The 15,655-nt window shown below is 42.7% G+C and overlaps 1 protein-coding gene across 5 annotated transcripts in view; it reads left to right on the plus strand.

The window, feature by feature from the left end:
• cntrl (centriolin) overlaps positions 1-15,655 on the plus strand; it is a 110,471-nt gene that overhangs the window by 27,574 nt on the left and 67,242 nt on the right. For all 5 annotated transcript variants that reach the window (XM_046346591.1, XM_046346593.1, XM_046346595.1 and 2 more), the window contains 2 exons: positions 428-537; positions 6,187-6,381. In XM_046346591.1, the coding sequence (XP_046202547.1) occupies positions 428-537; positions 6,187-6,381 (305 nt within the window). The remainder of the gene's footprint in view (positions 1-427; positions 538-6,186; positions 6,382-15,655) is intronic.

Below are 15,655 nucleotides of genomic sequence, written 5' to 3' on the forward strand. Positions count from 1 at the left end.
CTTCTAATGGCTAAGGTTCGAATTGGAGGAGTGGAAGCTGATATGGTAACACAAGATTTTCCTATTGTCTGCATCACCCTGCCTATTGGATGTGAAGTGGGGCGGCAGCGTAGCCTAGTGTTTAGAGCGTTGGACTAGTAACCGGAAGGTTATTGTTGGACTAGTAACTGGAAGGTTGCGAGTTCAAACCCCCGAGCTGACAAGGTACAAATCTGTCGTTCTGCCCCTGAACAGGCAGTTAACCCACTGTTCCCAGGCCGTCATTGAAAATAAGAATATGTTCTTAACTGACTTGCCTGGTTAAATAAAGGTCAAATTAAAAAAATTAAGTGAACTACATGGTTGTTCCTCTGACTGTTGCTGACTGATGTGAGTGTTAGGTGAGGTGTAGTTAGGTGAGTTCTTGTTTGTGTGACTGTGTCCCCAGGCGAGGAGCGTCTGCAGCAGTTGCACAGGGAGATCGAGGAGGCAGAGCAGCATGTCCTCAGGGCCGTTGGAGAGCTTCGCCAGCTGCAGGAGACACTCTCCCAGAAACAGGTGAGACACCGGCGAAGCTCGGCTCTCCTATTGTCTGTGTCCCAAATGGCACCCTATTTCCTATATAGTGCAGTATTTTTGTCAAAATGAATGCACTTGGTCATTCCATCAAATCTGTCCCTTTTTGGTAGTGTAACTTTGAATTTTATTAAAACCTTTTTTACCTAATTTTTTACCTAATTTGAAGAGCACATGATCAACTTAATAAAAAAATGTTTTTCCTTTTCAAAGAATCAATATAGTTTGTGCCAAATAAAGTGACAGGGTTGATGATTACATCTCAAATCAGCCATAAATCCCCTTGACAGGGGGTATGGAAGCTTGTTGTGTGCAACAGGGAGGGGAAATTGAATGAGTAGAACCAGCTCACATGTTGCACTATGATTTGACAATTAGATGTTCAATGTTACTTTTTTTTATATTAATGATGTAAAGGCCCCAGTTTAGAGGACCTGCATGATTCTGGTACTCTTCTGACCTTAATCTTCGCTTATAAATTGATTTGTGGTCACTGTAGATCGAAATGGCTTGCATTGTACACAGTAGTATAGTTTTTGCGCCTATGTGAATTACAGTATGATGGGAAAACTGAAATTAATTCGCTCTTCTGACTGTCCATAAACTGAACCTTTACGTCACAGCCACTGACAAAGCACGTGCCTGTAATCCTTCCATTGCAGCGCAACAGGAGATGATCTCTATAGCACATTCAGAGATTGATTTATTGCCATTAATATAAAATAATTCACAGATTTTAAACAAAAAACACCTTGGTTGTTATAGATTAATAGGATATGAAAAGTGAGTTCCTAATGAGTTCAGGAAGCCGAACGTGTGACGTTCACAGTGGTGGGGGCTGATGTTTTGATCAAGAGACCATTAGAAAATATGCACATTTTCTCTTAACACTAAACATACAAATATGTATTTTACAGTTATAAGGAAGGTGAAATCTTAGTTAGTGGTTATAATTTGATTGTACTATATTGAGAAAGCATATAAGTCATTTCAAAGCCTTCATAGTTTTGTTGAATAGTAAATATGTCACAAAATATTTCATATTTTTATCATATTTGTACTGTTTGCTGAGCTTGTGTCCTCAAAAGTGACTACACCTCAGCAATTTGTAACTATTTACCAGAAAGATGAGTTTGAACCTTTCTTTGAGTATGCAGCATTACTAGTTATTGTTTATAGTCCTCTTGTGATAAATAATTCATTTTGGGGATTACTTAGATTACGTTCAGTTTACATAACGGGCTTGTCCATGAAATTAGGGACAAGTGCCTCCCGAGTGCATTGCAGTGCTACTTACCACTAGAGATCCTGGTTAGAGTCCAGGCTCTGTCTCAGCCGGTCAGTGTCGTTAGGGTAGGGTTTGGCCGGGCAGGGATATTCTTGTCCCATCGCGCACTAGCGACTCCTGCAGGGCACAGTGCACGCTGACACGGTCACCAGGTGTACGGGGTTTCCACATTGGTGCAGCTGACTTCCGGGTTAAGTGGGCATTGTGTCAAGAAGCAGTGCAGCTGGCTGAGTTGTGTTTCGGAGGACACACTGCTCTCGACCTTCGCCACTCCCAAGTTTTGCAGCGATGGGACAAGACTAACTACCAATTGGATACCACAAAATTGAGGAGAAAAGGGGGTTAAAAAAAAGTATTATTTTATTTTTAAGCACAACTGAAGGAAATAAACAATTTATCTGATAGGAAACAGCCAATGTGGCAGAAACATTTATTGTAGTGTCAAAATTGACTACAAATTATATGTAAATAAATTATATGTAAATCATTTTGGTCATAAAGTCAGTCTGGTCCAAAACTGAGTTTTGTAAGTGAGTTCGTCATGACTTACTTGAGGGTTGGGTTTTGATTTCAACAATGCTCACTTGCCTAGTAACACAGGATACTCAGCTGTGGTGGTTTACACTATCCAATGCTACTGCAGAACACAGAGACAGTGAGACCTTCCCTGCAGCGGATCGGACTTTGTTTACTTAAGACAACAGGTCGCACATTTTTTTTATTTTAGAAATCCTGCACCGAACTCCTTGGCTTGATTTTAAAATTTGCGACTGAAACCTCCTCGGCAAAAATGTAAACTCAAGAAATCTGTTATGACTTTTATCTTAGATTCATTCAAAATAGTTTAAAGAAGTGATACTAGCATTGTTCCTATGGTGTCTCATGGGGGACTAACATCACTGCCTGCCACATCGAACCATACCCCCAAGACTGAAAGAAAATGTATCTTCATGAGCAACATTGATTTCATGTAGGTCAACTTTACCTAATAGCAGGAGTGTTTACTAATAATTATAGACTAAGTTAGAAAAACAATTACTTGTCTACATCTCCTCCTCTTTCCAACTGTCATTTGATGCTCGAGCAGCTAATCCGCTAGACGCGTGGTGGTGTAGAAGCGCTAGCCTATAGGCTATGGCACTTCAGTTTAAAAAATCTTTGTGTGGACTTTCTTATACAGTTGTGGCCAAAAGTTTTGAGAATGACACAATATTAATTTCCACAAAGTTTGCTGCTTCAGTGTCTTTAGATATTTTTGTCAGATGTTACTATGGAATACTGAAGTATAATTACAAGCATTTCATAAGTGTTTGCAGTGTTGTCCCTTCTTTTCAAGACCTCTGCAATCTGCCCTGGCATGCTGTCAATTAACTTCTGGGCCACATCCTGACTGATGGCAGCCCATTCTTGCATAATCAATGCTTTGAGTTTATCAGAATTTGTGGGTTTTTGTTTGTCCACCTGCCTCTTGAGGATTGACCACAAGTTCTCAATGGGATTAAGGTCTGGGGAGTTTCCTGGCCATAGACCCAAAATATCGATGTTTTGTTCCCAGAGCCACTTAGTTATCACTTTTGCCTTATGGCAAGGTGCTCCATCATGCTGGAAAAGGCATTGTTCGTCACCAAACTGTTCCTGGATGATTGGGAGAAGTTGCTCTCGAAGGATGTGTTGATACCATTCTTTATTCATGGCTGTGTTCTTGGGCACAATTGTGAGTGAGCCCACTCCCTTGGCTGAGAAGCAACCCCACACATGAATGGTCTCAGGATGCTTTACTGTTGGCATGACACAGGAATGATGGTAGCGCTCACCTTGTCTTCTCCGGACAAGCTTTTTTCCGGATGCCCCAAACAATCGGAAAGGGGATTCATCAGAGAAAATGACTTTCCCCCAGTCCTCAGCAGTCCAATCCCTGTACCGTTTGCAGAATATCAGCCTGTCCCTGATGTTTTTCCTGGAGAGAAGTGGCTTCTTTGCTGCCCTTCTTGACACCAGGCCATCCTCCAAAAGTCATTGCTTCACTGTGCGTGCAGATTCACTCACACCTGCCTGCTGCCGTTCCTGATCAAGCTCTGTGCTGGTGTTGCCACAATCCCGCAGCTGAATCAACTTTAGGAGATGGTCCTGGCACTTGCTGGACTTTCTTTGGTGCCCTGAAGCCTTCTTCACAACAATTGAACCGCTCTCCTTGAAGTTCTTGATGATCCGATAAATGGTTGATGTAGGTGCAATCTTAATGGCAGCAATATCATTGCCTGTGAAGCCCTGATTGTGCAAAGCAATGATGACGGGCACATGTTTCCTTTTAGGTAACCATGGTTGACAGAGGAAGAACAATGATTCCAAGCACCACCCTCCTTTTGAAGCTTCCAGTCTGTTATTCAAGCTCAATCAGCATGACAGAGTGATCTCCTTGTCAACACTCACACCTGTGTTAACGAGAGAATCACTGACATGATGTCAGCTGGTCCTTTTGTGGCAGGGCTGAAATGCAGTGGACATGTTTTTTTGGGATTCACTTAATTTGCATGGCAAAGAGGGACTTTGCAATTATTTGCAATTCATCTGATCACTCCTCATAACATTCTGGAGTATATGCAAATTGCCATCATACAAACTGAGGCAGCAGACTTTGTGAAAATGTATATTTGTCATTCTCAAAACTTTTGGCCACAACTGTACAAAGTAACTTGTCATTACTTGCTAGTAAATAAATAAATCGCTCTTCTTTTAAAACCGATTGGATGTGTCTGACTATTCATTAATTATTCAATAGCAGTCGACAAGTTTGTTCTGGCTCTGAGGTCTATAATAAGCTAATGTTGTGTCAAATGGACAATGCGCCAATCCTATCCAACCTGTCATGCTATAATTAGATACAGAATATTTTCTTAATTTATAGATTAATCAAAGCTGATAAATATGCTATGGAAATGTTGCGTATATTTGTTTCTGTCAATTTTATTTTCATACTATAGCATAGCTGTCTCTCTCCCCTTCATGCTTTCCTTGTCAATTCATTATCTTATAGCTTACTTTTGGAAAGCCTAAGGGTAGGCCTAGATTTTTTAAATACATTTTAAGGAAAGCAATAACATTTGCTCTTGTGTCTGACAATATAGTATGCTGTCGGCTTTGATTGACAGGTCCTTTTATTGGTGTGTGTGTGTGCAAGTTCGCTGATTCTCTTCTCTATAGGCCTGACAGGTCTGTGGGTTTGCTGTGTGAATTAATTAATACATTTCTCTCTGCCTGTTTTTTTTTTAGATTTGCAGTGCAGCAAAGTAGGAATTTAGCCATTGTGATCACATCACACCAGAACTAGGCTACATATCGCTCAGGCTTTGGTCTCTATATCCCCCTTAAAACTTTCCTTGTCAATTTATATGATAGGCTACATTGATTTACCATTATTCTATGATGTAGACTCTTTTTGATATCCTACAGAAATAATTTGAACCTAAGGCACGTTTTTGTTCATATGTTTTTGGGAAAGGACAAATGTGATTTGCTTATGTGTCAAAGTGAGATGCGCTGCAGGTGCCTTTGATTGATGTGTCCTTTTAGGTGGGTGCATGTATAAATTGACAAATTATCTATGTCCATTCAGAAAGTTTCCTCAAATAGGCCTAGCCTGTCTGGACTTGATCTCTTTAATCACATGCAGGGTCAGCATGTGCGGAATGATGACAGGTGCCAGTTTTGTGTTACCTCTTTTATTAAATGGGATGCAACTCATTACAGAGTCCTCTCAAGACACTTTGGACAACATATTGCCACAGAGAATGACTCCGCAGCATTGGTGACGTTATGAGAATTATTCGGAAAAGTGGAGGGAAAAACGCATCAGACTAGGTGTGAATGGGTTAGTCCGTCAAAATCTGTATTTATTTTTATTTTTAGGAATTCCTCTCCAATTTGACATTTCTTAATTTGTATACTAGTCTAATATTCATAGTAATAACTTTAATAATAAAATGCTACTGATAATAATGAAGTGTAATGGTATCAGTGTAGTTTCAGGGAAAACGTGTTTCTTTTGAGTCTATGCGCTGATATCCCCCCCCCACCGGTTATGTCGGTGACTGTGTAGATTGGCTTGGCACTATCCAAAACATTTGTTTCTAATAGTGTAATAACAGGATACAGTAGTCCCAGATCTGTTTGTCCTATTATGTCAACTCCTCATCACTCCTTGTCACTTCTTGTCATGCCAAAGAGTTGACATGATTGCACAAACAAATCTGCGACCATGCTACAATAACAGCACTGTTCCACATCAACTAGCCTAATCCACCCCGGACACTTCTAAAAGCCTCTTCTCTCCATCCTTCATCTAGGTGTCCGAGGCAGAGAAAGAGCAACTAAGGCAGAAGCTCCACTGGAGGATCCAGCAAGTGAGGCAGCTGAGAGATGAGGCGGAGGCTCTGGAGGGCCAGCTGGAGATACAGAGCGGGGAAATGGACCGAACCCAGGGAGACCTGGGCCACCTCCAGGACCTACTCCACACACTGGACCCCAGGGACCCCCAGCATGTTAGTACTTTAGATAGCTAGCTACTAGCTCTGATCCAGGTCGTTAGTGTGCCTTCCTCCACTAACGGCCTGGACCAGAACTAGCTATCAGCATCACTTTACACATCCCGCACCACTGACACACTGCAGAGCAACTTATTACATATTGAATACACCAAACTTGCAGGATCACCACTTTAGAACCTTTCTAAACTAGTCCCTTCAGTTGCATATACTGTCTTAGTACTTTTCTGAACGAATCCCTACAGTTGGATACACTGTATTCTGGCACTTTAGCAAGTGTTTATTCATAATGAATATGGCAAATTCACAGGATACACCATTTTAGAAATTTCCTAATCTAGTCTCTTCAGTTGCATACATTGTCTTCGCACTTTCCTAAGCTATTCCCTTCAGTTGGAATTGATGCAGCACTTCAATATACAGGGTCGATGTGCAGGGGTACGAGGTAGTTGAGGTAGATATGTACAGTGGGGAGAACAAGTATTTGATACACTGCTGATTTTGCAGGTTTTCCTACTTACAAAGCATATAGAGGTCAGTAATGACATAAGTATTTGATCACCTACCAACCAGTAAGAATTCCGTCTCTCACAGACCTGTTCGTTTTTCTTTAAGAATCCCTCCTGTTCTCCACTCATTACCTGTATTAACTGCACCTGTTTGAACTCGTTACCTGTATAAAAGACACCTGTCCACACACTCAATCAGACATACTCCAACCTCTCCACAATGGCCAAGACTAGAGAGCTGTGTAAGGACATCAGGGATAAAATTGTAGACCTGCACAAGGCTGGGATGGGCTACAGGACAATAGGCAAGCATGGTGAGAAGGCAACAACTGTTGGCGCAATTATTAGAAAATGGAAGAAGTTCAAGATGACGTTCAATCACCCTCGGTCTGGGGCTCCATGCAAGATCTCACCTTGTGGGGCATCAATGATCATGAGGAAGGTGAGGGATCAGCCTAGAACTACACGGCAGGACCTGGTCAATGACCTGAAGAGAGCTGGGACCACAGTCTCAAAGAAAACCATTAGTAACACGCTACGCCGTCATGGATTAAAATCCTGCAGTGCACGCAAGGTCCCCCTGCTCAAGCCAGCGCATGTCCAGGCCATCTAGATGATCCAGAGGAGGAATGGGAGAAGGTCATGTGGTCTGATGAGACTTAAATAGAGCTTTTTGGTCTAAACTCCACTCGCCGTGTTTGGAGGGAGAAGAAGGATGAGTACACCAAGAACACCATCCCAACCATGAAGCATGGAGGTGGAAACATCAGTCTTTGGGGATGCTTTTCTGCAAAGGGGACAGGACGACTGCACCATATTGAGGGGAGGATGGATGGGGTCATGTATCGCGAGACCTTGGCCAACAACCTTCTTCCCTCAGTAAGAGCATTGAAGATGGGTCGTGGCTGGATCTTCCAGCATGACAACGACCCGAAACACACAGCCAGGGCAACTAAGGAGTGGCTCCGTAAGAAGCATCTCAAGGTTCTGGAGTGGCCTAGCCAGTCTCCAGACCTGAACCCAATAGAAAATCTTTGGAGGGAGCTGAAAGTCCGTATTGCCCAGCGACAGCCTCGAAACCTGAAGGATCTGGAGAAGGTCTGTATGGAGGACTGGGCCAAAATCCCTGCTGCAGTGTGTGCAAACCTTGTCAAGAACTACAGGAAACGTATGATCTATGTAATTGCAAACAAAGGTTTCTGTACCAAATATTAAGTTCTGCTTTTCTGATGTATGAAATACTTATGTCATGCAATAAAATGCAAATTAATTACTTAAATCATACAATGTGATTTTCTGGATTTTTGTTTTAGTTTCCGTCTCCCACAGTTGAAATGTACCTATGATAAAAATTACAGACCGTTACATGCTTTAAGTAAGAAAATATGCAAAATCTGCAGTGTATCAAATACTTGTTCTCCTCACTGTACATATAGGTAGGGATGAAGTGACTGGGCAACGGGATAGATAATAAACAGTAACAGCAGCGTATGTGATGAGTCAAAAGAGATTACTGCAAAAAGGGTTAATGCAGATATTCCGGGTAGCTATTGGTTAACTAATTAGCAGTCTTATTGCTAACCAAACTTTGTGCATCGGTACTGCTTGCGGTAGCAGAGAGAACGGTCTATGACTTGGATGGGCCTTCCTCTGACACCGCCTGGGCCGTAGCGCTTTGCGGTCAGATGGTGATGCAGGCAGTCAAGATGCTCTCACTGGTGTCAACCTGTTCCACAACATCCCTGTCGATGCGAATGGGGGCGTGTTCGGCCCTCTGTTTCCTGTAGTCCATGATCAGCTCCTTTGTCTTGCTGACATTGATTTAAAGTTTGTTGTCCTGGCACCACACTACCAGGTCTCTTACCTCCTCCCTGTAGGCTGAGCTTGGTGATCAGGCCTACCATTCTTTTGTCGCCCGGCCACGCAGTAGTGTGTTAACAGGGAGTACCCCTGGTGGGCCACCGTGTTGAGGGTCAATGTGGCGGATGTGTTGTTGCCTACTCTCACCAGCTGGGCGTGGCCTGTCAGGATGTCCAGGATCCAGTTGCAGAGGAAGGTGTTTAATCTCAGGGTTCTTAGCTTAGTGATGAGCTTGGAGGGTACAATGGTGTTGAACGCTGAGCTGTTGTCAATGAACAGCATTATCACATAGGTGTTCCTTTTGGAAAGGGCAGCGTGTGTGCGTGCGTGTGTGTGTACATATATACAGTACCAGTCAAAAGTTTGGACACCTACTCATTCCAGGATTTTTCTTTATTTTTACTATTTTTTTACATTGTAGAATAAAATGAAATAACACAGCTTACATATACTAAGTTGACTTTGCTTTTACAGCTTGGAAAATTCCAGAAAATGATGTCATGGCTTCAGAAGCTTCTGATAGACTAAATGATTTGAGTCAATTGGAGATGTACCTGTATTTACCTGTATTTCAAGGCCCACCTTTAAACTCAGTGCCTCTTTGCTTGACATCATGGGAAAATCAAAAGAAATCACCTCAGATTTTTTTTTTGTAGACTTCCACAAGTCTGATTGGAGTAATTTCCAAACGCCTGAATGTACCACGTTCATCTGTACAAACAATAGTACGCAAGTGTAAACACTATGGGACCACGTAGCCATCATACCGCTCAGAACGAGACACGTTCTGTCACCTAGAGATTAATGTACTTTGGTGCGAAAAGTGCAAATCAATCCCAGAACAACAGCAAAGGACCTTGTGAAGATGCTGGAGGAAACGGGTACAAAAGTACTAATCTATTGATTTCACATGACTGGGCAGGGGCCAGGCCAATCAGAATGAGTTCTTTTCCCTACAAAAGGGCTTTATTTTAAACAGAATTACTCCCTTTAATTTCCCCAGCATAAGGTGCACCTGTGTAATGACCATGTGGTTTATTCAGCTTCTGCCACATCCAACAAGCCGGTGTAGTAGGATTCGATCTTGGTCCTGTATTGACACTTTGCCTGTTTGATGGTTTGTCAGAGGGTGTAGCGGAATTTTCTTTTAAGTGTCTGGATTAGACGCCCGCTCATTGAAACCTGCAGCTCTAGCCTTTACCTCGGTGCGGATGTTGCCTGTAATCCGTGGCTTCTGGTTGGGATATGTATGTACGGTCACTGTAGGGGCAACGTTGTCGATGCACTTATTAATGAAGCTGGCAATTGATGTGGGTAACTCCTCAATGCCAGCAGATGAATCCCGGAACATATTCCAGTCTGTGCTAGCAAAATAGTCCTGTAGTTTAGCATCTGCTTCATCCACTTCCGTATTGAGTACTTTCTTTTTATGTATTTCAGTTTTCCTGCATGTAAGTCACCAGCCACTAGGAACACTATTGAGCTTATGGCCCTATACAGCTCATTGAGTGTAGTCCTAGTGCCAGCATTGGTTTGTGGTGGTACTATAGACCAGTGGTTCCCAAACTGTAGGGTGCGCACCCAGGGGTCGGCAGGGTGGGCACAACACATCAAATCAAATCAAATTTATTTATATAGCCCTTCGTACATCAGCTGATATCTCAAAGTGCTGTACAGAAACCCAGCCTAAAACCCCAAACAGCAAGCAATGCAGGTGCTCCTGCGTTAAACTTACTTTTGAAAGTTGTAATAGTACAAGGTGCAATTTCGAAATTGGGTAGTTCCACATTGGTTCCTCATGTTTTTCATTGCATACCTTAGATAGCTATTTTGAACTTGTCAGAAATGTCCAGAACAACTAATGTCTGCTAACAATTTTCCATAGATATTGTTGTAATATTTTTGTCACTCACATAGTACAACCTGGAGACTTTCTTAATATTAGAAATGGTGCGCCAGTTGTTAAGAGACACCCACCCTTGATTTATATTTACCATGTCGTTGTTCAGCCACGACTCTGAGAAACAGGATATTACTGTTCTTCAGATCACGTTGATAGGATAATCTCAAACAGAGTTTATCCAGTTTATTCTCCAGTGATTGCACTTTCACCAATAAAATGGAGGTTAGAGGCGATTTATCCACTCTCTGACATAGTCTTCTCAGGTATCTATAGTGCCGTCTCCTCCTTCGAGTGTCTGGGATTTGGGCCTGGTCCGTGATAATCAATATACCCCCGACTCATGAAGTTGAAGCCCTCGTTCAAATGGAGGTTAGTGATAGCTGTTCTGATATCCAAAAGCTGTTTTCGGACATAGAAAACAATGGCGGATACATTATGTACACTTTTATTTTATTTTATTACAGCCAAATAATACACAAAATAGCACAATTGGTAAGGAGCCTGTTCCCTCTAGCTCCATTATTCATTACTCTGATAATTCATACTCTAATATTTATTAGATTTACATCACATTTTTTAGAAATATCCCTATAGTGTTATGCTATTTTAGCAGATGCTCATAGCATACACACTTATTTCTTGCTTGCATAACCTACATGAAACAAGTAGCCTTGTTTACACATTACATAGACAGCATAACACTATAGGGATATTACATTGCAGAAAAACAACATGTGCAGAATGTTAAAAAGAAGTTTAGAAAACAGGCAGGAAAAGGCATTTTGGGGGGGCAGGACGAACACAGGTTGCGCAGCCACTCTTTTTGTTTGTTTTATCTGCCCCTCCTGGTCGTGGACTTTAATCATACATTTCCAGAAGATATTCTCCATATGTGTTCTTATTTCTCTTGTCAAAACGTTTTGAACCGTTTTCCACATGCATGAAGATGCAAATGTAATGTAAATCCATAAAAAGTAACATATTTCATTTGTGCAACCTCGGCCACAATCAAAGAAGTGCACATTGCTATATTTCCATTGCACCTGCATGTGTCAAAGCTTAACTTGATGGACCCCTCAGAATTATTCATTATTTTTAACCTATGGGAATTCTGTGGGAATTATTCCATGGAAGCAACAAGTGAAAAAAAAGGGTAGCTGTGCCTTTAAAAGAAGTCGGAGAGTTCTCTGGGGAATCACCATAGAGGGCAGGGAAAGAGAACTTGCCTCACTTCCACCACATGCCAGGGGCATTGTCATAGCCTATCCATGCATGTTGATTGGTCAACAGGGTGGCTTCCTGTGTTGATTCGAAGAGAGAGAGTGGAGTAGATGAGGGAAGGGGGTTAGGAGGCGTGCTCAGGGTGTGGGGACTAAAGCTTGAAGTCCTAAAGAAGGGGAAACTTCAGCCCCTGAGCCTGTAGAGCTGGGGGGTTGGACCTAACCGTGAGGGAGGGAGTCAGGAAATGCAACGTCTTCCCCCGGGGGCCTCCTGTAGATTCAGGATTCAGCAGATGAGAGCTGGCTAACTGGATGCATTTGCGGGGATGCAAACCAAAGAGTAATCTGACTGCACTGATTTCTAGTGAGTACCGCAACTTGGCCTTGGGAGGGACTCCCAATATTTTTATTCTTTTTCTCCCCCTCTCATATCTTCTTTCTCTACTGTGTTCTAAATTGAAGAGAATGTTTAAACAGAAACATATTTGTTATTGCAACCGTTACTAATATGTAACAGGACTCTGGGTGAAAGGTTATTCTGAAGGTTTTGCAAAAATGTTGTTCTTCCCCTGTCTTGATTTCATATTTGCATCACTCTTCTGTAAACAGGAAAACACTGTTTTTCTTGCTATTACCTAAAATTACTGTACAGTTATAGTTTGACCTACTAAGCATTTTTACAACACTTTTTTTTGGCCAGTACACAGGTCAAATATGACAGCTGTCACATAACATAAAGTGACAGACTAGTTATTATATTTAGTGAACAATGTGAAGTGAATTATAATTAGGTTTGTGGTGCAATTGGTCTTGCTCTGTGAACAGAGCTGAAGTAGTGAATAAGTAAGTTGGTCAGGAAGGGTTTGAGTAGGGAGCATAAAAGTCCTCTTCTGCGTTAGTGTGGGGTTAGGTCATTCACATTCCTCTTACTTTAGTCACCTCTGATATGCCAAAGCTAGTGTTTTCACTCTGAAATAGGGTTAACATGATACTCATAAAAATAACCTACACAGTTATGTAAATCAAATCAAATCAAATTTATTTATATAGCCCTTCGTACATCAGCTGATATCTCAAAGTGCTGTACAGAAACCCAGCCTAAAACCCCAAACAGCAAACAATGCAGGTGTAAAAGCACGGTGGCTAGGAAAAACTCCCTAGAAAGGCCAAAACCTAGGAAGAAACCTAGAGAGGAACCGGGCTATGTGGGGTGGCCAGTCCTCTTCTGGCTGTGCCGGGTGGAGATTATAACAGAACGTGGCCAAGATGTTCAAATGTTCATAAATGACCAGCATGGTTGAATAATAGTAAGGCAGAACAGTTGAAACTGGAGCAGGAGCATGGCCAGGTGGACTGGGGACAGCAAGGAGTCCTCATGTCAGGTAGTCCTGGGACATGGTCCTAGGGCCCAGGCCAGTTGAATCTGGAGCAGCAGCATGGCCAGGTGGACTGGGGACAGCAAGGAGTCATCATGTCAGGTAGTCCTGGGGCATGGTCCTAGGGCTCAGGTCCTCCGAGAGAGAGAAAGAAAGAGAGAAGGAGAGAATTAGAGAACGCACACTTAGATTTACACAGGACACCGAATAGGACAGGAGAAGTACTCCAGATAAACAAACTGACCCTAGCCCCCCGACACATAAACTACTGCAGCATAAATACTGGAGGCTGAGACAGGAGGGGTCAGGAGACACTGTGGCTCCATCCGAGGACACCCCCGGACAGGGCCAAACAGGAAGGATATAACCCCACCCACTTTGCCAAAGCACAGCCCCCACACCACTAGAGGGAAATCTTCAACCACCAACTTACCATCCTGAGACAAGGCCGAGTATAGCCCACAAAGATCTCCGACACGGTACAACCCAAGGGGGGAAACCCAGACAGGCCGACCACAACAGTGAATCAACCCACCCAGGTGACGCACCCCCAGGGACGGCACGAGAGAGCCCCAGCAAGCCAGTGACTCAGCCCCCGTAACAGGGTTAGAGGCAGAGAATCCCAGTGGAAAAGGGGAACCGGCCAGGCAGAGACAGCAAGGGCGGTTCGTTGCTCCAGAGCCTTTCCGTTCACCTTCCCACTCCTGGGCCAGACTACACTCAATCATATGACCCACTGAAGAGATGAGTCTTCAGTAAAGACTTAAAGGTTGAGACCGAGTTTGCGTCTCTGACATGGGTAGGCAGACCGTTCCATAAAAATGGAGCTCTATAGGAGAAAGCCCTGCCTCCAGCTGTTTGCTTAGAAATTCTAGGGACAATTAGGAGGCCTGCGTCTTGTGACCGTAGCGTACGTGTAGGTATGTACGGCAGGACCAAATCAGAGAGGTAGGTAGGAGCAAGCCCATGTAATGCTTTATAGGTTAGCAGTAAAACCTTGAAATCAGCCCTTGCTTTGACAGGAAGCCAGTGTAGAGAGGCTAGCACTGGAGTAATATGATCAATTTTTTTGGTTCTAGTCAGGATTCTAGCAGCCGTATTTAGCACTAACTGAAGTTTATTTAGTGCTTTATCCGGGTAGCCGGAAAATAGAGCATTGCAGTAGTCTAACCTAGAAGTGACAAAAGCATGGATTAATTTTTCTGCATCATTTTTGGACAGAAAGTTTCTGATTTTTGCAATGTTACGTAGATGGAAAAAAGCTGTCCTCGAAATGGTCTTGATATGTTCTTCAAAAGAGAGATCAGGGTCCAGAGTAACGCCGAGGTCCTTCACAGTTTTATTTGAGACGACTGTACAACCATTAAGATTAATTGTCAGATTCAACAGAAGATCTCTTTGTTTCTTGGGACCTAGAACAAGCATCTCTGTTTTGTCCGAGTTTAATAGTAGAAAGTTTGCAGCCATCCACTTCCTTATGTCTGAAACACATGCTTCTAGCGAGGGCAATTTTGGTGCTTCACCATGTTTCATTGAAATGTACAGCTGTGTGTCATCCGCATAGCAGTGAAAGTTTACATTATGTTTTCGAATAACATCCCCAAGAGGTAAAATATATAGTGAAAACAATAGTGGTCCTAAAACAGAACCTTGAGGAACACCGAAATGTACAGTTGATTTGTCAGAGGACAAACCATTCACAGAGACAAACTGATATCTTTCCGACAGATAAGACCTAAACCAGGCCAGAACATGTCCGTGTAGACCAATTTGGGTTTCCAATCTCTCCAAAAGAATGTGGTGATCGATGGTATCAAAAGCAGCACTAAGGTCTAGGAGCACGAGGACAGATGCAGAGCCTCGGTCCGATGCCATCAAAATGTCATTTACCACCTTCACAAGTGCCGTCTCAGTGCTATGATGGGGTCTAAAACCAGACTGAAGCATTTCGTATACATTGTTTGTCTTCAGGAAGGCAGTGAGTTGCTGCGCAACAGCCTTCTCTAAAATCTTTGAGAGGAATGGAAGATTCGATATAGGCCGATAGTTTTTTATATTTTCTGGGTCAAGGTTTGGCTTTTTCAAGAGAGGCTTTATTACTGCCACTTTTAGTGAGTTTGGTACACATCCACTGGATAGAGAGCCGTTTATTATGTTCAACATAGGAGGGCCAAGCACAGGAAGCAGCTCTTTCAGTAGTTTAGTTGGAATAGGGTCCAGTATACAGCTTGAAGGTTTAGAGGCCATGATTATTTTCATCATTGTGTCAAGAGATATAGTACTAAAACACTTGAGCGTCTCTCTTGATCCTAGGTCCTGGCAGAGTTGTGCAGACTCAGGACAACTGAGGTTTGGAGGAATACGCAGGTTTAAAGAGGAGTCCGTAATTTGCTTTCTAATAAT

The sequence above is a fragment of the Oncorhynchus gorbuscha genome, linkage group LG04 (genome assembly GCF_021184085.1).
Source record: "Oncorhynchus gorbuscha isolate QuinsamMale2020 ecotype Even-year linkage group LG04, OgorEven_v1.0, whole genome shotgun sequence".
In the NCBI taxonomy this organism is placed as follows: Eukaryota; Metazoa; Chordata; class Actinopteri; order Salmoniformes; family Salmonidae; genus Oncorhynchus; species Oncorhynchus gorbuscha.